The sequence below is a fragment of the Brachyhypopomus gauderio genome, chromosome 14, assembly GCF_052324685.1.
Source record: "Brachyhypopomus gauderio isolate BG-103 chromosome 14, BGAUD_0.2, whole genome shotgun sequence".
In the NCBI taxonomy this organism is placed as follows: Eukaryota; Metazoa; Chordata; class Actinopteri; order Gymnotiformes; family Hypopomidae; genus Brachyhypopomus; species Brachyhypopomus gauderio.
Genome location: NC_135224.1, coordinates 23,177,951 through 23,203,841, shown reverse-complemented (window position 1 = coordinate 23,203,841; position 25,891 = coordinate 23,177,951). Strand labels below are relative to the sequence as shown.

Sequence of the window (25,891 nt, the reverse complement as noted above, 5' to 3'; positions counted from 1 at the left end):
GATGTGTGAATGGGTGATGGGTGAATGGGTGATGGGTGATGGGTGAATGGGTGATGGGTGAATGGGTGAATGGGTGATGGGTGAATGGTTACCTCTATCTGAGAGCTGTTGTCTGCTTCTCCATCAGGCAGTGCTCCAGTTAGGTCTTGTGACTCTGCTTCTGAACTCTCCTGACTTGCCTTGTTACTGGTCATGGGGTGAGGTTCAGACAGAAGCCACCGCCTCCTTCTCACCAGCTCCACTGTGATGTCATCATCTTGCAGCGCTCCCTGAAGCACTGAGTAGGAAACCCCTGAGAAAAACAAACAAGACTCATTCAGAAAATAAGACACTAGAAAGTAAGCCTTAAGTTTGATGGGTTTTTACAGCCCTAACAGATCATTGTCCTTATCTAATTAAGAAATTCCAGAATTTTCCTTTCCTGATTAACTTTCCACACTTCAGTTATGTTCTGATGGTTTGTGCAGGCTTTTAACTGTGCCATACAAAAACCTGAAATGTAGTGTGTATTAGGGAGAGACCACTTTAGACCAGAAACTAAGAGAACATCTTCAGGCTTTTTGATGTTTTAAAATCTTTGAGAATGGAAGCTGTCGTTAGCTGACCAACACATTTTGTATTACGAAGTAATGGATTTATATGAAAGCATTGCTAGCATATCGACTTTAACAACTGATTCTGGCCAATACCAGAATTAAGAGTAAACTACTGACAGTAAAACGGGCAGAAATTACAAACAGCTTTGTAAACTTGCCTTGTCACACCAAAAATAAATGAAATGTTCACTCAAATGTGGTACCATCATCTAAGTCTGTTATTCAGCAGGGCTGTGCCACTACTGTAATTAATATTGCTGAATTGGGACTTTTCCTCATAATTATTATCAATGCTACTGTACTGATAAAGAATTTTTGTCCGTGTATTCAGACCCATTGCTATGGATCAGAGTTCATGTTATAGTATCAGCTCTTTGTTGGTAAGGTTAACATATATCTGTTTAAGGATATCTACTGGTGTTTACTAAAGTCATGCTTTTAAGCTCCATCATTTCAGATTTTGAGTAATTACCAACACGATCCAACTGTCATATCATGATGCGTAGTGTTACGTCATGACAGTAGTGTTACGTCATGACAGTAGTGTTACGCCATGACAGTAGTGTTACATCATGACAGTAGTGTTACGTCATGACAGTAGTGTTACATCATGACAGTAGTGTTACGCCATGACAGTAGTGTTACATCATGACAGTAGTGTTACGTCATGACAGTAGTAATGCTCCAACTGCATGTGTAGAGCACTTCAGCATGTCTTACATTCTCACTCTACTCTGGTTCTTCTCATTTCTCGTTGTTCTTGCACTGAGCCAACTTCTCACGCATGCAGTGCCACTTCTCACGCATGCAGTGCCACTTCTCACGCATGCCGTGCTTTCACTAATTTGCTCTCCCCCTGTTCTCGCACACTGAATCTCTTTTAGTCTCTTTTTTTAGTATCTTTCCCTCTCCAGGCACAATAGTTATGCTAATGAAGCCACTCCATAAACAACATACATGGGTCACATGACCAAGATTCAAACAAGTGGTGTTTTGCTTCTCTATCTCTCTCTCTTGCCCCCTACTGACACACATTTGGACTACAGAAGCTAGAAAGTTCTGTCACATATTCTACACACACACACACACACACACACACACACACACACACACACACACACACACACACACACACACACACACACACACATTCTCATCTCTCGAAATTAGTTGTACAGCAGTTTTAATGAAGATGCAGAGAGATTCCAAAAGGAGAGATAGAAAGAGAGATGGGGGGAGGGGGTGTCTCTGGCCACCAACACAAATCTTATTCTGCTGATTAAGATTTATGTGATGGTTGATGCATAATGCAGACGCCTGCAGACTTTCAATAACAAGGGTTTATTAACAGAAGTGTAGTCAGACAGTCCAAGGGTCAAAACCATAAAAAGGCCCATCGTAACATTTCAGGACGTCAGCCTCGTGTCTTCAGACGTATGGTCCACATGGAGCAGGAAGACTCACGTGTGTCCCCAGCACTGGGGATTTGCCCTTCAACACACTGCATGTTCATTATTTAGTATAGTGCGGAAAACTGCAATAAATCTGCATTTATCATCTGAGAGATGCGTCACATACTGCATTTCCATCAGAAGCATCGATTATCAGAACCATCTATAATCACAACACTTCCACAAGAGTGTTGACATAGACCGTGTATTTGAAAATAAACAGTTACACATTATGTTGACATTAGTACATGTGCACACAATAAACTGAGATAAGGGGGCTCTGAAAGGTCAATGTGACATTTTCATATTTCAACTTGAGCAATAACAGCTCTAAACAAAACAATGCTGCTGTCCTTGTTCAAAAGCAAACTCTTATTTTTTTTCTGCACCATATATTCATGGCACCGGCTAATTTTTACCTGCTCTGCCTGAAAATTTGAGCACACAACAAAAAAAGAGAAATAGAAAGAAAGAAAGAAAGAAAGAAAGAAAGAAGTCACTTTCACCTCGTTTCATAGAGCACACCCCACAGCCCTATGGCTTCAGGTTGCTCTTTTATGAGTAAGCATGTGACTAATTCTCTCTGCCAAAGGCTCTTTATAAAACCTGTTATATATAAAAGCAATGCTGATGGTGAAATTGGAATAACATGGGCTGGTGTCACTGACTCCAACTGCAGCCTGGCAACCATCACTGTCTTCAAATGACATACAGTGAAAGGAGGAGAACAGTGAGAACAGGATCTCTCTCTCTTTCCTTCCGTAAAACCTCTGCTCTCCTTTTATATAAAACTAAGCCCTGTCCTGTCTTTTGTTTTAATTCTCTTGTTCTCAGAATGGATGGTATGCAATCTTTTAACTACTCCAAGCCTTATTTTAAAAAATCCTGTCAGCCAAGCAACGACGAATGATATGCAAACACTTTAACACTATATAAGTACATTCCCGGTACATTTAAAATGGTATTACAATTACAGGTCAGCATCAAAACGGAGAGTGCAATGTGGCGTACTCCGGGGATTCAACAGAGATCCCGGAATGAATAACAATAAACGCAAAATGAGGAAAAGCGTCGAGAAGGTAATAACAGTTACGCGTTTTAGACTTTTCACCTCAGTGGTCCTCGCAAACCTATTCGATATGTATTGTCCCGCTGACATTATTAATTCCACTAAACACACCTCTACCGCGCTGTCAGGTATATGACAGTGAGAGAACTCATTTGTGAAGGCGTATGGGAGGTTGCACCAACTCAACACGCAGTTATGCCGTAACAGAGCAATTGTGGGATCTCTCTGTTTTGCTGGGCCCAGTCTGCTCTTTCCTTTCTTGCTTTTCTCATGGCTAAACTCTCCAGTACTACACGCTATCGACCCTAGTAACACCAGTTATTGTTAACCATCTGGGAAAACATCTCTGTCATGTTCCATCAAACCAAATGACCAGAGAGTGGGCGACCCAGGCCGTCCGTAGCTCTCGTCTTAAGCATTCGAACGTGCTGATGTCCACTTCATATTTGGAGTTAATATTGTACAGAAGTACACAATGGCACTAGAACAGCAGACACTAAGGCACAGATGAAGAGAGCTTAAAAAGTATTGCTCATGTTTGTGTGCACATGTGTGTGTGCACGTGTGTGTGTGCACGTGTGTGTGTGTGTGCACGTGCAGTTACCCACAGATGAACTCTGCCTACCTCACTTGTCTCAGCAAGTCAAAGCCTGGTTTTTTTTTTTTTTGAGAAAGTGAACAAAAAAAGAAAAGGTTAAAAATGGGTGAGATAGAGATATAGAGGTGAGGGAGTGAGGGAGAGAGAGAGATAAACCCTCCCATACATTATTCCCGAGTCACAGATCTGAATCTAAGGGGTGTGGGATGTGGTGGGGGGGGGGGGGGGGGGGGTGTACACAGTGTAGCCCTGCGATGGTGGGGTGTGGCCTGCCAGTAAGTCCAGCCTCAATCTTCAGTACAGAACTCTTAAGATGCAACCAGATAGGTTGAGAGGGGAGAGTGTGAGAGGGGGCAGCAAGGACACCCTAGATACCAACTACTCTACTGCCATTAGCTACGCTACTGCCACCAGCTACTCTACAGCCATCAGCTACGCTACTGCCACCAGCTACTCTACAGCCATTAGCTACGCTACTGCCACCAACTACTCTACTGCCATTAGCTACGCTACTGCCACCAGCTACTCTACAGCCATTAGCTACGCTACTGCCACCAGCTACTCTACAGCCATTAGCTACGCTACTGCCACCAGCTACTCTACAGCCATTAGCTACGCTACTGCCACCAGCTACTCTACTGCCATTAGCTACGCTACTGCCACCAGCTACTCTACTGCCATTAGCTACGCTACTGCCACCAACTACTCTACTGCCATTAGCTACGCTACTGCCACCAGCTACTCTACAGCCATTAGCTACGCTACTGCCACCAGCTACTCTACTGCCATTAGCTACGCTACTGCCACCAGCTACTCTACTGCCATCAGCTACGCTACTGCCACCAGCTACTCTACAGCCATTAGCTACGCTACTGCCACCAGCTACTCTACTGCCATTAGATACGCTACTGCCACCAGCTACTCTACTGCCATCAGCTACGCTACTGCCACCAGCTACTCTACAGCCATCAGCTACGCTACTGCCACCAGCTACTCTACAGCCATTAGCTACGCTACTGCCACCAACTACTCTACTGCCATTAGCTACGCTACTGCCACCAGCTACTCTACAGCCATTAGCTACGCTACTGCCACCAGCTACTCTACAGCCATTAGCTACGCTACTGCCACCAGCTACTCTACAGCCATTAGCTACGCTACTGCCACCAGCTACTCTACTGCCATTAGCTACGCTACTGCCACCAGCTACTCTACTGCCATTAGCTACGCTACTGCCACCAACTACTCTACTGCCATTAGCTACGCTACTGCCACCAGCTACTCTACAGCCATTAGCTACGCTACTGCCACCAGCTACTCTACTGTCATTAGCTACGCTACTGCCACCAGCTACTCTACTGCCATCAGCTACGCTACTGCCACCAGCTACTCTACAGCCATTAGCTACGCTACTGCCACCAGCTACTCTACTGCCATTAGATACGCTACTGCCACCAGCTACTCTACTGCCATCAGCTACGCTACTGCCACCAGCTACTCTACAGCCATCAGCTACGCTACTGCCACCAGCTACTCTACAGCCATTAGCTACGCTACTGCCACCAGCTACTCTACTGCCATCAGCTACGCTACTGCCACCAGCTACTCTACAGCCATCAGCTACGCTACTGCCACCAGCTACTCTACAGCCATTAGCTACGCTACTGCCACCAGCTACTCTACAGCCATTAGCTACGCTACTGCCACCAGCTACTCTACAGCCATCAGCTACGCTACTGCCACCAGCTACTCTACAGCCATTAGCTACGCTACTGCCACCAACTACTCTACTGCCATTAGCTACGCTACTGCCACCAGCTACTCTACTGCCATCAGCTACGCTACTGCCACCAGCTACTCTACAGCCATTAGCTACGCTACTGCCACCAGCTACTCTACAGCCATTAGCTACGCTACTGCCACCAGCTACTCTACAGCCATTAGCTACGCTACTGCCACCAGCTACTCTACTGCCATTAGCTACGCTACTGCCACCAGCTACTCTACTGCCATTAGCTACGCTACTGCCACCAACTACTCTACTGCCATTAGCTACGCTACTGCCACCAGCTACTCTACAGCCATTAGCTACGCTACTGCCACCAGCTACTCTACAGCCATTAGCTACGCTACTGCCACCAGCTACTCTACAGCCATTAGCTACGCTACTGCCACCAGCTACTCTACAGCCATTAGCTACGCTACTGCCACCAGCTACTCTACAGCCATTAGCTACGCTACTGCCACCAACTACTCTACTGCCATTAGCTATGCTACTGCCACCAGCTACTCTACTGCCATCAGCTACGCTACTGCCACCAGCTACTCTACAGCCATTAGCTACGCTACTGCCACCAGCTACTCTACAGCCATTAGCTACGCTACTGCCACCAGCTACTCTACAGCCATTAGCTACGCTACTGCCACCAGCTACTCTACAGCCATTAGCTACGCTACTGCCACCAGCTACTCTACTGCCATTAGCTACGCTACTGCCACCAGCTACTCTACTGCCATTAGCTACGCTACTGCCACCAACTACTCTACTGCCATTAGCTACGCTACTGCCACCAGCTACTCTACAGCCATTAGCTACGCTACTGCCACCAGCTACTCTACAGCCATTAGCTACGCTACTGCCACCAGCTACTCTACAGCCATTAGCTACGCTACTGCCACCAGCTACTCTACTGCCATTAGCTACGCTACTGCCACCAGCTACTCTACTGCCATTAGCTACGCTACTGCCACCAACTACTCTACTGCCATTAGCTACGCTACTGCCACCAGCTACTCTACAGCCATTAGCTACGCTACTGCCACCAGCTACTCTACTGCCATTAGCTACGCTACTGCCACCAGCTACTCTACTGCCATCAGCTACGCTACTGCCACCAGCTACTCTACAGCCATTAGCTACGCTACTGCCACCAGCTACTCTACTGCCATTAGATACGCTACTGCCACCAGCTACTCTACTGCCATCAGCTACGCTACTGCCACCAGCTACTCTACAGCCATCAGCTACGCTACTGCCACCAGCTACTCTACAGCCATTAGCTACGCTACTGCCACCAGCTACTCTACTGCCATCAGCTACGCTACTGCCACCAGCTACTCTACAGCCATCAGCTACGCTACTGCCACCAGCTACTCTACAGCCATTAGCTACTCTACTGCCATCAGCTACGCTACTGCCACCAGCTACTCTACTGCCATCAGCTACGCTACTGCCACCAGCTACTCTACTGCCACCAGCTACTCTACTGCCATTAGCTACGCTACTGCCACCAACTACTCTACAGCCATTAGCTACGCTACTGCCACCAGCTACTCTACAGCCATTAGCTACGCTACTGCCACCAGCTACTCTACTGCCACCAGCTACTCTACTGCCACCAGCTACTCTACTGCCATTAGCTACGCTACTGCCACCAGCTACTCTACTGCCATCAGCTACGCTACTGCCACCAACTACTCTACAGCCATTAGCTACGCTACTGCCACCAGCTACTCTACAGCCATTAGCTACTCTACTGCCACCAGCTACTCTACTGCCACCAACTACTCTACTGCCATCAGCTACGCTACTGCCACTAGCCAGCCTGGCATGTTCATAGCTGGTATGGCACAATGCAGCTCTTAGCATTCCCCCCTGAGCACTCAGACACTCCACAATTCTACGCGGCCCTTAAGAGTGACACACAGTTCCAAGAAAGAATGAGCATTGAAAACAACAACTGAACTGGAGACAGAGAGTTGTGGAGGTCAAAGGGCATTAGGGTCCTGTGACTCACGGATTATTCATTAGAGCCTCCAATAAACAGAACTTGGCACTTTCAAAGGGAATTTCTTTGTTCATTTGAACATACCTCTACCTCTGTCTCTCTCTCTCTTTTTCTCTCTCTGTCTGTCTCTCTCACTATCTCTCACACACATATACACGCACATGTATGCACACTCAAAGCTCTGACTAGCAGCTGCATAATTACAATGCAGGTAAAGCTTTCTCTATACGAGACCCTCAAACATGTATGTGCACATCCACACTCATAATTCCCCCTCCACACACACACACACACACACACACACACACACACACACACACACACACACACACACACACAGATTTAAAACCTACATGTAGCCTAATTGCACATTGTGAGTATTGCAATATTCCAAAAATACAACAAATGCAGATTAGATGCAAATCATCGTGAATCATCTGAGAACACCAGAATTTTAAAAGTGAAAATAAAGAATAAACAGCAAAAACAACAGAAATGTCGATGAGCAGGGAAACCACACCCCCTTTATGTTCATTCTCATTCTGACACGATCTTCATTTTCATCATGACTTTGAAATAAGAGAAAATTAAAAAGAAAAGAAAAGCCTTCACCCTCACCCACAGTTTTACCACGGACTACAACAAGATGCTCGTGGATACACGCACAGTCACCACTGGTTCTGCGCGGCCTGGGCGGGCCGCGTCCAGCACGGTGTGAACCCTTCTCATCCAGCCTGGACTCTTGCCCACCCACACTGGACATAGGTTTCCTCTTTAAGAATGGGTTTCCCACTCTGCTTAGTTCCAGCACCCCTGAACAAAGCAATCACAGGACCTCACCTGTGAGCTGGGAGCTGTGATGAAGCACAAAATGTGGATTGTCCAGGGGTGGGTTTGGGGTTGGGGTTGGGGGGTGGGGTTTGGGGTTTGGGGTTTGGGGGTGGGGTTTGGGGTTGGGGGGTGGACTAAAACTGGTCGGGCACCCAGAGCTTTAGGAGATGAGAACTTGCTTTCAAGCTCTGATCTATAATTTTTATTACATCATACAACTGTAGAAGTGTATGGTCTGCACATGTGCGCGGCACTGTGTTCTAACACTGCTGCGAAATGCATGTGGGATCGACCCGCTTCAATATCTGATACTTTGAGGCACTTTCTTTCCAGGAACAGCCTGGAAGTATGACAAGGTTACGTTGGTGGCAAGACAGTGCATCGCCACTCTTAGGGCGGTGGTGAAAATGTGGTGAGGATGTTGTAGGTTCTGGATAGATATACTTGATCAGAGTAATAAAATTGTGAAAATACAATGAGACTACGGTGAAACTGGATGTTTCATAATGCACTGAGTCACTGAATGATGGTGAGGACTGAGAATTACATTCTTGCATTGAAATAATGTACTGTGTAATACTGTGTAATATTGTAACTGTGTAATCTCACAACATGGTGCAAACTGTGCTACTTCTTGATGTTTGACATTTTGCATTATGTTGAATGCACACAGTGACCTAACATAGTTAACACAGTTAACATAGTTAACACAGTTAACATAGTTGTTGCTCAGTAGCTGCCAAGAGAACACCATGATCATCCCACACATCTTACTACCATGTGGTTGCCTGGTTGCCTAGGGAAACATCAGAGAAAATACTGTGATATTGAAGTCAACACTGTCCCCTTTCAGTGTGACTATTATCGGACGAGGAGGAATCTTATTGAGACGTACACATGCTATCTTCAGGAATCTTATTGAGACGCACACATGCTATCTTCAGGAATCTTATTGAGATGTGCAGGCTGGGCTTATCAGCGCCATGGAGAACACATGCCATTGTGTGTTCTGTGTTAATGTTCTTCCACTCAGCAGTCTTCTAAGGTTTTATCTCCTCTCTGCTCGGCCAAACCCGAACAAACGGAGCGGCTCCTGAGGGACGCTAACGCAGCCAGCGCACCGGCGCTTACTGAGGCCGCCACAGAGTTTAGGCAAGATGAAATAAACCATCCAGGTGTCACATTCAAATTTAGGGTGGAGACAATGACTGTGTATAACAGCACAATGACGGCAAAATATTGTGCCTTTAATACCACATTAGTAGGTCAACGCTTATTTACAAGTAACTGAGCAGCAGTGGGTCAATGAGAAACACTATTGGAACTCCCAGATTTAGAAGCTTGCTCAAAATCTCAGCAACATCTTATGTACTCTCTATAGAGGACACTCTCAAAAGAGGACACTCTCAATAGAGGACAAATGGCCAGCAGGAGTCTCTCTCTCTCTCTCTCTCTCTCTCTCTTTCTCTCGCTCTCTCTTTCTTTCTATTTCCCACTGTCATTATGGACCAGACCATGGAACCACCCTATGTAGACGGATTTGAAACACCAGTGGTGTCACCTGCGAAAGGTACGAAGTGAGAATTTGAACACTGCACCCCTGCCACATTTCATTAGTGTGTCAGAGCAAATGCAAGTACCAGCACCTATTATATATTTAAAAGGCAGCATATAAGCAGGTTCACATCTTATGATCGGCTTTTTGTAGCTCTTTAAAGGGTAAAGCCCTGTTTGCTTCTAAAACTTTCTAAAATCCCTCCTGGAATCATTTTCCTTTGTGAACATCAAAGTACATTTACATTTACATTTACGGCATTTAGCAGACGCTCTTATCCAGAGCGACTTACAAAAGTGCTAAGTGTTTAGTCAGAATATGCATCTCTATCTAGTATAAACAGGTTTAAGTCCAAACTACTCAAGCTCAAGCACTGCCATAAACAGTTGCCTGTGCTGATACCTAGAAAGAAGACAACAAAATATAAGATTAGACACAGAGCAATACCTACCAAGACTGAAATACCTACAAGACTACATTAGCAAGTGTTCCCAGAGATAAAGTGCAATTACGATTTATATCAATGCTTCAGTAGATTAGTGCTTATAAGTGCTTTGCAAAGAGATGGGTCTTCAGTCTGCGTTTGAAAACCGTGAGAGAGTTCGCTGTTCGGATAGCCAGTGGAAGTTCGTTCCACCATCTTGGGAGCCAGGACAGAGAAGCATCTTGTCGCGTGTCTTCCATGAATCTTGAGGGATGGCGGGTCAAGCCGAGCCGAGCGCGAAGGGCTCGAGGTGCGGATCGACTCTTGACCATTGCCATAAGTTATGAAGGAGCTGGTCCATTTTTGGCTTTGTAGGCAAGCATCAGAATTTTAAACTGTATGCGAGCAGCCACGGGAAGCCAGTGAAGGGAGCGCAGCAGTGGAGTGACATGAGTGAACTTGGGTAGATTGAAGACAAGCCTTGCTGCTGCATTCTGGATCAGTTGCAAGGGCCTGATGGCCTGCAGAGGAAGACCAGCCAGGAGAGAGTTGCAGTAGTCGAGCCTTGAAATGACAAGAGACTGGACAAGCACCTGGGAGGCCTCCTGAGAGAGGAAGGGTCTGAGAAAGAAGTATCTGAGAATGAAGCACTAAAGAATCAGAGGCTGAGGCTATTGGCTGAAAATAATAATGGCAACAATGAGAAATGGAAATGCAAGAGAGAATTAGGTTATTGTTTGAATTAGGAAAGCATACAGCTAATATCCTGATAACGACCCTTTATAGATGATAATCACAATAGAGCCACTCCTCAAAGGATTTCTGTCCACATTAAAGTAATATATTTCTGTAATTTTCCAAGGATCCTTAATGGATTTCATAGAGATTTAACACTAATGATTTCAACATGTACAGTTAAGGAGCATGTCTTATACGTACGCCATATTGACAAAACTATGAACATTCGGTTGGTTCCCCTTTAAACCATAAAATCAATATTAACAATAAACAGCTCTTAGTTCCAACCACACAATCTGACTGAGCAACTGTCTAGCCAACCATACTGATACTCATAACTGCATCACCCCACGTATGTATTGCTAAGCAACGGCTATCTTAATGCATAGAGGAAATAGGACATTAATTCAATGTTCAGAGGTGTATATTCCAGGATCAGAACGTAAATGTCCTCACAAAGATTTTGCTCAGGCTTCTTGGATTGTGTTGATTCCTTTAATTTTACCTGGATTGCACTAATTTGAAAATACAGCAAGCTTGAGTAAAATCTTGGGAAGCGGTTTTACTCTCTGAACCTGGAATGTGCACCTCTGGCAATGGATGACTAACAAGATAACATTGGACATACAGCCCATGTGGTCATAATGTGAAGGAGTGTATCGGCAGAATCTGCCATTACTTTGAAAATTTTTAGGTCAGCTTCTGTGACAACAAACCAAATAAACACACCGAGGCCACAGTGAAGCCGCTCAGACACCCATGTGGACATGTGGACATGTGTCCAACGCATAGGCAACCTTTTATTATATAGCTGCACAATGAAATGTACAGATTAACATATACAACCAACAGAATTAGCCAAATTCAACCATTTTGTTCTTAATAGATTTTTTCCATTTTGTCTTCACTTATTTTCACTCTGTATGTGAAACTAATGTTCCATTGTAGTGTTATATAATATACACCTGTCAGGCTGCTATTAGACAGGCAACAGGTAAAAAAAAAAATAAAATAAAATAAACACCTCATTTTGCCTGTGTCTGCAACCAAATCACAGCTGTGATGTTATTGGCGATAACACTTTTTCTCTTGTTCTACTGCTTAGCCAATGCACCGCAAACCAAATCAGCACCCCACAGTTTAGTATGATGACGTGGTCCCGCATCTCTACTGGATCAGAATGTCAACCACCTCACTGCAGGCTTCAGTACTTCAGTACCGGGGAATCAAGGTCAGAATTCTACTGCTCAGCTTTCTCTGCATGTCAGAACAGCTGCACTACAAACTCATTAACTATACATTACCCTGGGATTCTATTGTGGTGTTATTCTGAGGAATGTAAGATAACTTAAACTTAAAAAAAATAATAATAAAATTCTCTAAATCAACATTTAGATTTTACAAAATAAATTTTTACAGCATTCGGCAGACGGCCCTGTACAGAGGGACTTGAGTTTTGTAGAATCAATCAAATACATATCCTTATACGAGAATACATGTCAGGAGTACGGACACCATCAGGCCCTAGCTAACATCTAAAAGAAGACAGTAAAATATTTCTAAAGTGCATATTTAATTGTTTAGTAACCACCACCTGGGTGCCAATAGCTATATCACGTGTGCTTACAATGAAGTCATGATTCTGCATATTTGAACACGTATTGATACACCGGGAAAAAGACCGGACGATTTGACAGTATGACGTAACAGAAAGATGTTTGGAGATTATGGACATTATGCGGAATGACAGACTGACGAATCACAGACGCTTCATCAGGTTTAGTAAACTGGGAAACTAACAGCGGAAGGAGAGAACAGAATCGGTACAAACATGCACGGATTGCTGAAGGAGCGCCGCTTACGGAGCTGTACTAATGGGCCGGAACCAGGTGATTAGAGCTCAGGGGATTAGAGCTCAGGTGATTAGAGTTCAGGTGATTAGAGCTCAGGTGATTAGAGCTCAGGTGATTAGAGTTCAGGTGATTAGAGCTCAGGTGACTAGAGCTCAGGTGATTAGAGTTCAGGTGATTAGAGCTCAGGTGATTACAGCTCAGGTGATTAGAGCTCAGGTGATTAGAGTTCAGGTGATTAGAGCTCAGGTGATTCGAGTTCAGGTGACTAGAGTTCAGGTGATTAGAGCTCAGGTGACTAGAGCTCAGGTGATTAGAGTTCAGGTGATTAGTGTTCAGGTGATTAGAGTTCAGGTGATTAGAGCTCAGGTGATTACAGCTCAGGTGATTAGAGCTCAAGTGATTAGAGTTCAGGTGATTAGAACTCAGGTGATTAGAGGTCAGGTGAGGTGGTGCGTTGTGGCACGTACTGCAAACTGTAGCTACATAGACATTTTACAGCCAAATCTCTAGTCACCTGGCGCTCTGCTAGAGTACACAATATGGTTACTTTATGTGAGGATAACAACAACTACATTTTGGACTGGTGTTTAATTTATTATGAAGACACAGTAGGGTCTCGTATTCTGATGACTGCACATAGATACTCAATGAATTACTGTTTGTTTCATCACAGTAAAACGTGTAATATGTTAATGTAATACTGTATGATAGTGTAGTTAAACAGTAGTTTAAAAGTAGTTAAAAGTATAGTTTACAGTAACATTTCGGTGTAACAAGTAAACTTGGCTGACTGACAATCGTTGCAACGGAAGACAACAAGGGTAATTAAGAACAGAAGCAGTCGCTCCAGTCGACAGATTGTATATGGTCCAGCCAAAAAAAAATGAGGGAACTAGCTAGCTAGCGGACTAGCATATTATACGTGTTGTAAGTGTGAAGTGTGTTTGGCAGTTAGCTAACATGAAATTTAATTGCATGACATATCGGATATAGAACTGGCCTAATAGAAGTGGTAAACATCCAAGGGACTGGTGTGTGTGTTAAGCTCAGTGACGTCTGATTACCATCCAAACTACCATCACTTTTCTGCTCTTTCATGTATCATGTTCCTCTCTTCGGCTCCATGTCGTGTGAGATTTGCCAGTGAGCTCCCTGGTTCACTCCACTCCCACGCCTTAACTGGAAAAGGCACACGGAGGTATTAAGACAACTTAGGAGGCTTAATGAAACCGAGATTTATTGTGTGTCTAAGTGTGCCCGTGTGGTGTGTAAATGTTAAACGAATGCCTAACCGACATAGTATGTCTAGCTGGTCTCAGTAGGAAGGTGATTATAAAAAAGGAAAACATAGCTCCCAATTGCATTATTAAGGAAAGAAATCACTGTGCACACACACACACACACACACAATGCATATCAGTCTTCTCCATGCTCCTGATTCTGAGCTATGTGTGGTAGATCTGTTGCAAATATCAGATTGCCTTGTTAAACATTATTATAATAACATTTTTATTATATTTATTATTATTACATTTATATTATATATGTGAAGATGTTCCTACATGTGTTGAGGCCTAGCTAACCTTCCCACTCCCATTTGCATACATAAACAATATTAGAAAAAATATTTATTGGCCTACACAGTGACCTTCTGTAAATGCTTGGTAGCATTAATTTGGAGAATTTCAGTGCGTTACAACACCACCCCAAAGTAATCTGTGGCCTCTGAAGAACACTTTCATTTACATCTGATAAGTCTTTTAATGCTACTCTTAGCAAAAGCCCCTTAAAACCTCAACAAGTAGAGAAGTAATTGATTTTGCAACAAATGGTGTACTCCCTATCTCTACCAGCTTTGTTTGTGTCTGCCAACTGTGTTCCCTCACGTCAACCACCAAGTCGGCATATTTCATCCTCCTTATTTCAAAGGCTTACTGAATTACAGCCTCACATGGAGACATTAGCACGATAAAGTAAACTATTCAATAACTGTCCTAATAGAACACCACGTCTGGCCTCAGCATAGTTACTGGGGATCTCAAAGTTGCCTACTTACATCTGCGACTAATATCCAGATTTGCCCTCTCTGTGCCTTCCCCACTGTTGGCTGGAGGAGAATTAACCTCAATGTGCCTTCTATCCAATAAACATGCCAAGGATTTAGACACCTGATTATGCATCCACATAGAATGTCCCTGTGACAGACTAACTTTACGGCCTGATAAAATGTGCCTCAAAGTACCAATTCCAGCACAAGGTTGACAGCCCATATAATCAGCTACCCACTGACTGGTTTTGAGAGTTGGAAGGACACTGGAAATTTGACGCGACATGGGTCCACTGCTCATAAGTCTCACCAACCTTCCTCTCGCCTCTCATCTTCCCAATTCAGAGGTATGTCCGGTTCCCTCGAGGGGCCTCGGCCACACACCTGCCTTCCTGTCCTTGTTCCTTCTTGATATTTGCCACAATTATTACTTTTTGAAGCAGGATGTAATGATACCACTTTCCCTGTGTGGATCACTGGGATGGGAGAGGTGTTTGGTCCAATGGTTTACTGTTGTCCCAATGTGTCTGAATGTCCCAGAACATCTTAGATGAGTTGAATTTTTGCTCAAAGTTTCTCTCCCATGAACATTGCCACTTATTTTTTGCTTTTTTAGGATTGGTCTGGTGCCAGCACAGCAAATCCCTACTTCCGTAATTTAAACACAACACAGCAGCAGTTTGCGGTCTTTTTTCAGCTAATCCTATTATTTTAATCCTATTATATTTTAAGCAGTAAAATATGAAGTGGCTAGTATTTAAAATTAGCCATTCATATTTTCTGTGCCACCTTAAATGGAAAAATGTGACAAGGTGGAACAGAACGTTTGAAGAAGAAGCCAAATAAGAAGCTCAAATAAGACAACGACAGCCTTGTGCTTTTATCAAAATTCGTAGTAAAGAGATGTTATATATTTATAATTGTTCCTATACAAACAAATACCCAATTAAAGGCAAACATTATTTATGCTAGTTCATTTTTGGTCAGCAGTGGCAGATTTTCAGTGTATTTAATAGCTGAACTACTGTATATAAGCAAAGGTTCTGAGCTGCAGACATAGCTCAAAACTTTTGAATATGCATTTTCTGCACTGGAAAGTCAGATCCAGATCAAGAAGATTATTTCTAGAGATCATTTCTACTTTGAAAGACAGAGTTTGGTGGCCATTTCCTGCTCAAAATCACAAGGGATGATCTGGACTACATTACAAGCACATGCACACACAAACAGAACACAGACACAGACACACACACACACACACACACACACACACATTTATTAGGGTTCAGCCTCTTCCGTTGTGTGCATCTTGCCTCCCTAATGCGGGTGAAACTGGGTCCTGCACGTGTTCTTGTTTGTTTGTTTGTTTGTTTGTTTGTTTGTGGGTGTGCATCACGTAACTCTGCATGCAGCTGGAGACTCTGTAGAGAATACATCTACTCTAGCTTCTAATATTACTGTCCTTCCTTGTTCTACATTCACACAGTTTTCATCCACAGATTTCAGTAGAAGGCTGCTTGGACCCTTCCTGGATCGAGGCCTTGTCATGGTGGAAGAATTTAGGTTTATTGATCTCCAGGGAATGATGGTCTATTGATCTCCAGGGAAATGTTGGTGGGACTTGAATGGTCTCCAATGATGGACACGTCTTGTCCAAGACAAGCGTGATCTATGATCAAGTAAAGGTGTGGTATAATGACAGTACAGCTGTGGGACACATTGAGTCAGGGTGAAGTTCTGAACCCAACTGAGAATATCACTGAGCATTGAAAGGAACACTTTGAGGGGCTCCTTAACTTTAGAACTGGGCATCTGATAACGTTCCTGGTTGTCTCCCCCTGGATAAGAGTTACTGGGCACAGCCAGGTGGGAGGAGGCCTCAGAGAAGACCCAGGACCTGATGGAGAGATTATGTCTCCTGGCTAATGGAGGAATGCCTGAGGAGCCAGGGAGTGGCTTGAGACACATGGACCTCTTTGCTTAGTGTACAGCCACCATGAATACTTCAGCAGAAAACCTATTTATCACTTTTTATCTGTCACGGTTTCCCCCCCAGTCACAACTCCCGCAGTGCTGTGCTCTGTTTTCATCAGTTTCCATGGCAACTTCGCCATGTGGTTTTGTTTAGTTTTTGCTGTGGGTCGCCACCTTGTCAGGTGTTGCTTGGTTCTGGTTCGCCTTGTTTCTGGTTGATATTATGTTTGTAGAACCAGTTTCATTGTCCATTTAGTCAATCACTGTACTCTTTACCACTGATTGTCCTGGAAGGTTTATATTTATTCCCTGTGTGAGCTGTTCTTAAAGTATTCTATGTTTGAACTTCCTATATTTACCTTTCCAGATTCATGCCATTTGGTTTTTATACTTTTATTTATATTCCACGAATAACCAGACCTATAAACAAGGCCTGACATTTCTTAAATATACCCAAATGTATGTGTAAATATGTACATTTAAACTATATTTTAGTACCTTTATTGCAATAGTCCATAGCTGTTTTGCAACAGTTTGCATTTCATTTTCATTCCATTCAATCCTTAATGCATAATCAGATAAATTCTGTAAATGTCAGTGTAAATTCTGAGATGATGTTTGGCCTTATTCATCCTGACCAGTATTCATATGACCAGTGTTATTTACAGCAACATCAATCGCCTGCGAATGGATGCAAATGTGTGAACCGCTTGCATTAGACTGTCATGCACTGAAGGCTGCAAACAGCCCACAGGCCAGTGAAGTCCACTGCCATCATTGTTTAAAGTGATGTAAAAGGCTGCTGTTAATCACAGCAAGTGCAATACTGCCGATTATGCTGTGTTTGAAGACGTCCATTAACTGCTGCCAGGTCTTTTCTGAAGATCCCACTCAGTAGATGGTTCTGTCCTTAAAGAAGGAGAAACAAACGATCACAGACCCGTGTAGCCCCGCCTCTTTGTCTCCTTTGTCTCCACCCCCCGTCTGTCTGTCAGTGGGCCGTCCTCATAATTTTACTCGTGCTTGCAGTGTGTGTCTGTGCTGCACACCTGCCTTTGCCATTTAACCCCCCAGCACACAAGCGCACACACTGTATCCCACCTGCTTCTTTACCGTATGTCAGCTACTATAATTAACACACAAATCTGCACAAACACAGTGTTTGGTCTCCACTCACCTGCACAAAAGTGTGTGGTAAAATTTATGCTCATAAACAAAATGTCCAAACGAACGTGCACTTTCCTTTCCTGTTTCATTCTTTGACCCATGGCATTTTTTCATAACATCCTTTCCCACAGGATATTCTTATAAAAACTGATGAATAAATAATTAAGCATCCTCTCCTAAACAATTGTAGACAAAAGCAGTAATGAAATCAGCAGCGATCATATTAGTGGAAGCAGTGTGAGAAGAGCTTCTGTCGACAGATCTCAGCAGGAGTCACAGCAGCAGCAGCTCTGCTAGAGGATCACACACCTTCACGCACAAACACAGGCGGCTGAGGACGACCACAGAAGCACTCAGAGGGAGACGAGAGACACAGAAGGAGAAAGTAAGTGTTCTGCTGATAAATGAAGACCAGCCAAAGGTCAGGACCATTAATAATACAGGTCAAAGGTCAGGACCATTAATAATACAGAAAGAAAAGCAGTGAGACCACATCGGACGTGCAGCCGTGTCTGCCCTCATTCATTTGACAGTGTTTTGTTTTTTTAAATGCTTTGTTTATTCATATAAATCTGGTGTGCTGTATGGATCCAGGTGTAAATGACGTAAGACGCAGGGCCGAAGCTGAGTGTGCTGTTAACACATACAGACTGCATCACCCCATTTACTCAAGGTCTCCGCAAAGATCATTTCTAAGCATTTTGGCACTTTTGGCAGTATAACCACACACACACACACACACGCACGCACGCACGCACACACACACACACACACACACACACACACACACACACACACACACACACACACTACAGTGTTGCTTCAGGTGGCATAATTAGGAATGTTTGCTTAATCAAGACTTTCAAGATTTTTGTTGACATGGCAGTTGTTGAAGTTCTCGTAATGAAACCCCATTAAATCAGTACATCACAGAATCACAGAATTATGAAATGCAAAACACATAATCAGAAATTACAGTTAAAACCTTCATATCGTGTTTCAGGTTAAAATTAAACTAAATCATAGCAGGAGTTGGCAGAAAATTGGAATTCTTGAGCAATTAATAGAATCAATGGAAAATGGACATAAAGGAAAACAGCCCTTAAAATGAAGCAAGATCTTATGTGTTTTGCTTTACAACAAACTGTTTAATTTATAAATAAATATTTTTGTGCAACTAATTTATTGCATGTGCATGGCAGGGTTGGGGAGCACCAAAGGTGCTGAGTTGCTGGGTTTTCCAAAGGCTTGTAACAAATGGACCAAAACGCAACAGCTCAGCAGAAATGCTTTGGGAGACAGTACAGGGCCCAGGCCATTACAATGAATCCACAGCCCACTGCTTCACTGCTGGACTCCAGCAGATATTGAGATTTTTTAGACTGCTAAATGTCATGACCAAGCTGATGACCGAATTTCCTTTTCTCTGATTTCTTTGTTGTTGAAAGTCAAGCAAACTATGGTATACCACTATAGATCAAATATTACTACACCATACCTTGATCTAGAAAAGTTAATCAAAAACCTGATGGAGATATGAATAAAACTGAAGAAAGTGTTATGTGGACCATCTCGTCATGGTTATTAGAATCAATACAGGGAAATATAAAGACATTGTGGTTTTCAAGTAGTTATTAGGTCTATCCTGTTTTCTCTGGAGGTTTCTCTCTAGCTCGTTCTGAAGAGTTCTCCACGAACACCAGTCAGAAATAAACTCTGCTCATCCTCTGCTGCGCCTCTCTGTTAGGATCTGTGTCTCTTTAGGAGACTAATGTTCCCAAGATGCCGAGCTGTCTGATGGTATTACAGCCTTCCATTAAAGCCAGCAGAGGTTCAGAGGTCAACATAGGCCACAGTCCATAAACACTTTACACACAGTACATCACTCCCAGACTGGAGAATTGAGGGGGGTGTGGTGGAGGGGTATGTGGAGGGAGGGGTGTGTTGGGAGGGGTGTGTGTTGGGAGGGGGGTGTGGTGTGAGGGGGGTGTGGTGTGAGGAGGTCTGTTGAGAGGGGTGTGTGGAGGGAGGGGTGTGTGGTGGAGCAGGACGTGAGGAGAATCTCCTAAACTGACACACAGCAGCTTCTTTAGGACTAAAATATAAACCCAGTTCTGACCCTCCAGGTGAATCCTCTAGTGAAATGCATATAAAGAATCTCACACACACACACACACACACACACACACACACACACACACACACACACACACACACACACACGTACACACTCACACACACTCGCACACGCACGCGCGCACACACACACACACGCGCACACACACACACACACACACACACACTCAAAGAGAGCTTTTGTGGACACACACTGCATTCGCAGTGATTCCTATCTGACTGGATCGATAGAGCAAATCTCTTTGTGCTAACACCATCACCTTGACACATAATCAATAGACACACACACTTATCATACACCTTGTGCCAGCTGAGTGTGTATGTGAGGTTCATACGACAGGAAGGCTGCAGTTGTTAATAGTAATTAATATTAATGAACTATATTAATATTAATGAACTATATTAATATTAATACAGCCTTTTGCTTTCAGGACTGACCTCACATGGTCATCTTAGGCTAATATAGTCCTGTATTCAAGTCTGAAGTAATAGTCTAGTATCTGAAAGCTACATGTTATGCAATGGGGCAGCACTGACAGTAATCTTATGAGTTTAGACAGTAGAACAAAACAGCCATGCAATGTCAAACAAGTATTTTAAGTACTGTGTTGAATAAGTATTGTATGGCACCAAGTATTCCATGATTTCCTGTGGTCAAACTTAAGGTTTTGAAATACTGTTATACCAAAAGACCAGAAACATATTACAGTGGTCATGTTAAATTTGTATGACATCTGCCAATTATATATTTTAAGAATAACTAAAAGCCAAAGTACTGAAAAAGGAAACAAAAAAGAAGCCAATCACATAAGGTAACAGTAAATGAGCATATCACAGGGCACGTAAGGTGACGCTTTATGCTCTGAAGCCCTGTTGAAAGCTGTGAGGCAAGCAAAGGATTTGGAGATCAGGAGGAATGAGGCCAAAGCAGCTAATTATTTAACGACTCTCAGGTGATATAAGAGGAAAAGCCTGAGCATCATGAATACATGACCGCAGAATCCAATCAGAATACATTTTCCCAAGTTGGTTCTTTTTGATTGGAGCGTGAACTTTGACAGGAGCGCCAGCACTGGTGTGTGGAATGAGCTCTTCCTGCGTTTGCGAGCTTCAGACGGGCAGTGAACTGTGACCTCTGTGCCGAGGATGTGGGGCAACAAAAGCTGCTGGGTGAGTGAAAGGCATAATTTATTCGTAATTAGTCTGTCAGACTTTAATACCCCGCATGTCTCGTTAGCGGCAGGCTGGATGCAGCACACAAAAGCCTGGTCTTTACAGTCGATTACGTTTCAGTGATTAAATTAGCATAGAAACAATTCACCTGCACAGAGGAAGGCACACCGATGCTTAAGACTGTGAGCAAATGACACAGCCCACAGTAATACATATTCATTTGTAATTATAATATAGGGAAATTTAGTCCAAACCCTCGAACAATGTCATTTCTCATGACTGAATGCTTAAGTCTCGAGAGGAGGCTGAAATTATAGTGTTAAAATAGTTAGTGACCTCTTCCGCAACAATTGCCTTGTTTACAATATTTTCAAGACCAATAAAAAAGTCTGTTAATGACAAGGGAAACCAAGTTCCCCAGTATAATAAATACATGCACTGTTGCTAGACCAGGACCTCCCAGCGCTATTAAGATATACTTGCATGCAGTTATGAAATTAGATATTATTGTGTACTGTTTGCTGATAGTTGCATGGTTTGACTGATGATTTCAGGATTTTTGAGTTAACCTTCCTTAATTCACATGGTGCAGGGAAGGACCTTGGAACCATCTCATGGTGTCATACCTCATTCCATTCCTGCTACGCATTAATTCATTAGAACAATATGAACTGTCAGCTGCCACATCAATTCACAGAGGTCAACTGTGATCCACACCGGGAAAAAGATCATTTGGTGGAGACAAAAAGAACGGAGCAGAGATCACAAGCACCAAACACAGTGTACAGATACAGTGTACAGATACAGTGTACAGACACAGTGTACAGACACAGTGAACAGATACAGTGAACAGATACAGTGTACAGATACAGTGAACAGATACAGTGTACAGACACAGTGTACAGACACAGTGTACAGATACAGTGTACAGATACAGTGTACAGACACAGTGTACAGATACAGTGTACGGATACAGTGTACAGACACAGTGTACAGACACAGTGTACAGACACAGTGTACAGACACAGTGAACAGATACAGTGAACAGATACAGTGAACAGATACAGTGAACAGATACAGTGTACAGACACAGTGAACAGATACAGTGTACAGACACAGTGTACAGACACAGTGTACAGATACAGTGTACAGACACAGTGAACAGATACAGTGTACAGACACAGTGAACAGACACAGTGAACAGATACAGTGAACAGACACAGTGAACAGATACAGTGTACAGATACAGTGTACAGACACAGTGTACAGATACAGTGAACAGATACAGTGTACAGACACAGACACAGTGTATAGCCATGGTGTACAGAGACACAGTGAATACACTCAGTAGACAGACAGACACAGTGTACAGACACAGTGTACAGACACAGAGGACAGACACAGTGAACAGACACAGAGGACAGACACAGTGTACAGACACAGTGTACAGGCCCAGTGTACAGACACAGTGGACAGACACAGTGGACAGACACAGTGTACAGACACAGTGTACAGGCCCAGTGTACAGACACAGCGGACATACATAGTGGACAGACACAGAGGACAGACACAGTGTACAGGCCCAGTGTACAGATACAGGGTACAGGCCCAGTGTACAGACACAGCGGACAGACACAGTGTACAGACAAAGCGGACAGACATAGTGGACAGACACAGTGTATAGCCATGGTGTACAGACACAGTGAATACACTCAGTAGACAGACAGACACAGTGTGCAGACACATTTTACAGACACAGTGTACAGACACAGTGGTAGATAGGTTGGTAGGTAGATACTTTATTGATCCCGAAGGAAATTTAGCAAGAGTGTGGACAGGGACAGTGGACAGGCACAGCGGACAGGGAGATGGCACAGTGGACAGACACAGTGACTAGACACAGTGGACAACAGTCACAGTGGACAGGGAGATGGGACAGTAGACAGACGACCATTTCCCACAATAAGATCTCAGCTCTGGAATCCAATGGTTCTGTCACCTGTCTGAGAAAAGGTTTTTTTGCCAGTCACATCAGTTCAGGAAAAAGAAAAGTGATTCATGTTACAAATCATGATTATTGACAGTAGGGATCCCTAAATTGCCATACTTATGAAAAATATTTTTTCAACAAACAGTAAAACAGTATTGCTATGGCAAAATGCTCAATATTCAATTAGGACATCTAAATTTTGAAGCTGTATAGGGCTCTTTTGCTCTTCGGTGTAAAGACTGAACGTTCAAATCCTGTGACTGGGAACCCCAGAAATCAACATGGTTCATGTTTCCTAAGAAAAAGCTGGTAACCCCTGCCATGTAGGCCAAGCCATTTCTAATGGGCAGGGACCAGTAGGGTAAGGTGGGGTGCTAGTAAACATCCTGTGTTGAACAGAGATGTTATCTGGGCTTATATAAACTAGCTTATAGTTTTTGTTGTGATACTTCAAAGCAGATGTGATGTCTACAGTATTGTAGCTTTGGACTGAGTTTGAGACTGCAGGTTAATAAAATGCTAAAAGCATAAAAATGTGTATTTCTTCCAAATACTGAAATTGTGAGGTGCTATCACATCTTGCTCATCCACCAATCACAATCCCAGGTCCCTCCCCAGAGCACCATCACCCACCAATGAGAATGATCACTGTCACCTGCCCCTTGTCCCACAGGTCCCCATTTCAGGTATTCTGCACTGGCCTGTCTCCACACACACACACACACACACACACACACACACACACACACACACACACACACACACACACACACACACACACACACACACACACACACACACACACACACACACAGACACACACACACACACACACACACACACTGCATCCACATTACATTATGCAGCTAAACTCTTGTTTTCTGTTGTTGCTTTGGTAGTTGTTTTGTTTCTTTGTTAATATATCTCATCACTCCTGGCATCACGTTCTTTCTGACGAACTATCCAGAGATGTCACAGGTGCTTTGAGATGACCAGACAAGCTGACTGCTGACACCAGTGCAGTGATTTAGATTTAGGCCTCTTCTCCCTCTCTCTCTCTCTCTCTCTCTCTCTCTCACACACACACACACACACACACACACACACACATACACACACATACACACACACACTTCATAGATGTGCAGACAACAGCAACAGCCTCAGGTAGAATATCTTCCCATCATGCCTGGCTTAGCACAGTCAATGCTTCCTTATCTGATCTCTTCCCTTGGACATGCCGTGTGTGTGTGTGTGTGTGTGTGTGTGTGTGTGTGTGTGTGTGTGTGTGTGTGTGTGTGTGTGTGTGTGTGTGTGTGTGTGTGTGTGTGTGTGTGTATAAATATATATATTTAATGTCAAATGTTCACACTGTTGGCCAAATATTTTAGACACGAAATGTAACAAATATCTACAGAAATATGTATTCAGTAAAACTAGCACACACGTATTTCAGTGCTTTGATATTTGAGAGAAGCTAGCATAACTAGCATAGGAATTAAAACACAGCAGAAGGCTCGACTTGCTCCAACAGGCAACATTCTGATTTTCTCTCAAGACTGAACAACAGAGTTGGTCCTAACCATACTCTCCTCCGCATGCCTACAATGGAACACACCACAGCAAGACAAGAAGAATACATTTCTTTTAGTGTTTTGCTTTCCATCACACTCATAGTCAAACACTAAAGGGTTAAGGCAGGGGTCTAAATTTTTAATTGAGTGCATGTCAAAATCGTTTGGAATTGATTCGAGCATTTGTGTGTTAGCTCAGAATGTTTTCATACTTGACAGCGTGTAGTCCAGCATTAATGGTGTGTGTTTGAGGAAAGTCAGAAATTCTGAGGAAATGAGATCAGTCACAGAACATGTTGGAGCTACACTGAAACTGCTTTTACCACGACCCCATTGACATTTAAAGCACCAGGACTTGTTTTTAAAGTCCAGGTAATTCTTAATATTTTGAGGAGTATTTACAGGACACAGGGAAAAAACACATCTTAAAGGCAACCTTGAGAGAGCCAATGTTGGAGATGAGGGTCCATAAACTTACTTACTGACTCAAACATTAGCTGTTGTTATATTCAGGCTATTGTCAAATTTTTGTTTTACATTGAATGACAAGTCCTCAATGAGCAAAAAGACTGTGCCCTCATTGTCAAACCGAGCCTAATGATCAAAATAATTCAACAACAATAACTAATACTCACAATCTTTGTTTTCCTTGTAGTGCAGAAATTAAATAACCATATTTTCGTGGATGTTTTGTGGATTACCATTTTATGGGGAAAAGTCTGAATGGGTCTGAATGCCCAAGTTGTATGAGAAGTTAGGAAGTGATGACAGAATCATCATGATGACACCACGGCATTCTGCCTCTATCTCAGACTCAAATGAACGATTGACTATGTATTTTATACAGAAACAAATATGGTACAAAAAGTGCTGGATTGCATGTGTCACTAAAATGTGAGTTGTCCTCTTCAGCATCATCTTCTGACC

The 25,891-nt window shown here is 43.4% G+C and overlaps 1 protein-coding gene across 1 annotated transcript in view; it reads right to left on the bottom strand.

Moving 5' to 3' along the window:
* Positions 1-25,891, bottom strand: part of LOC143474809 (plexin domain-containing protein 2-like) — a 118,136-nt gene that overhangs the window by 85,512 nt on the left and 6,733 nt on the right. Inside the window, exon 2 of the mRNA XM_076972423.1 lies at positions 93-292. Coding sequence (XP_076828538.1) covers positions 93-292 — 200 coding nt within the window. The remainder of the gene's footprint in view (positions 1-92; positions 293-25,891) is intronic.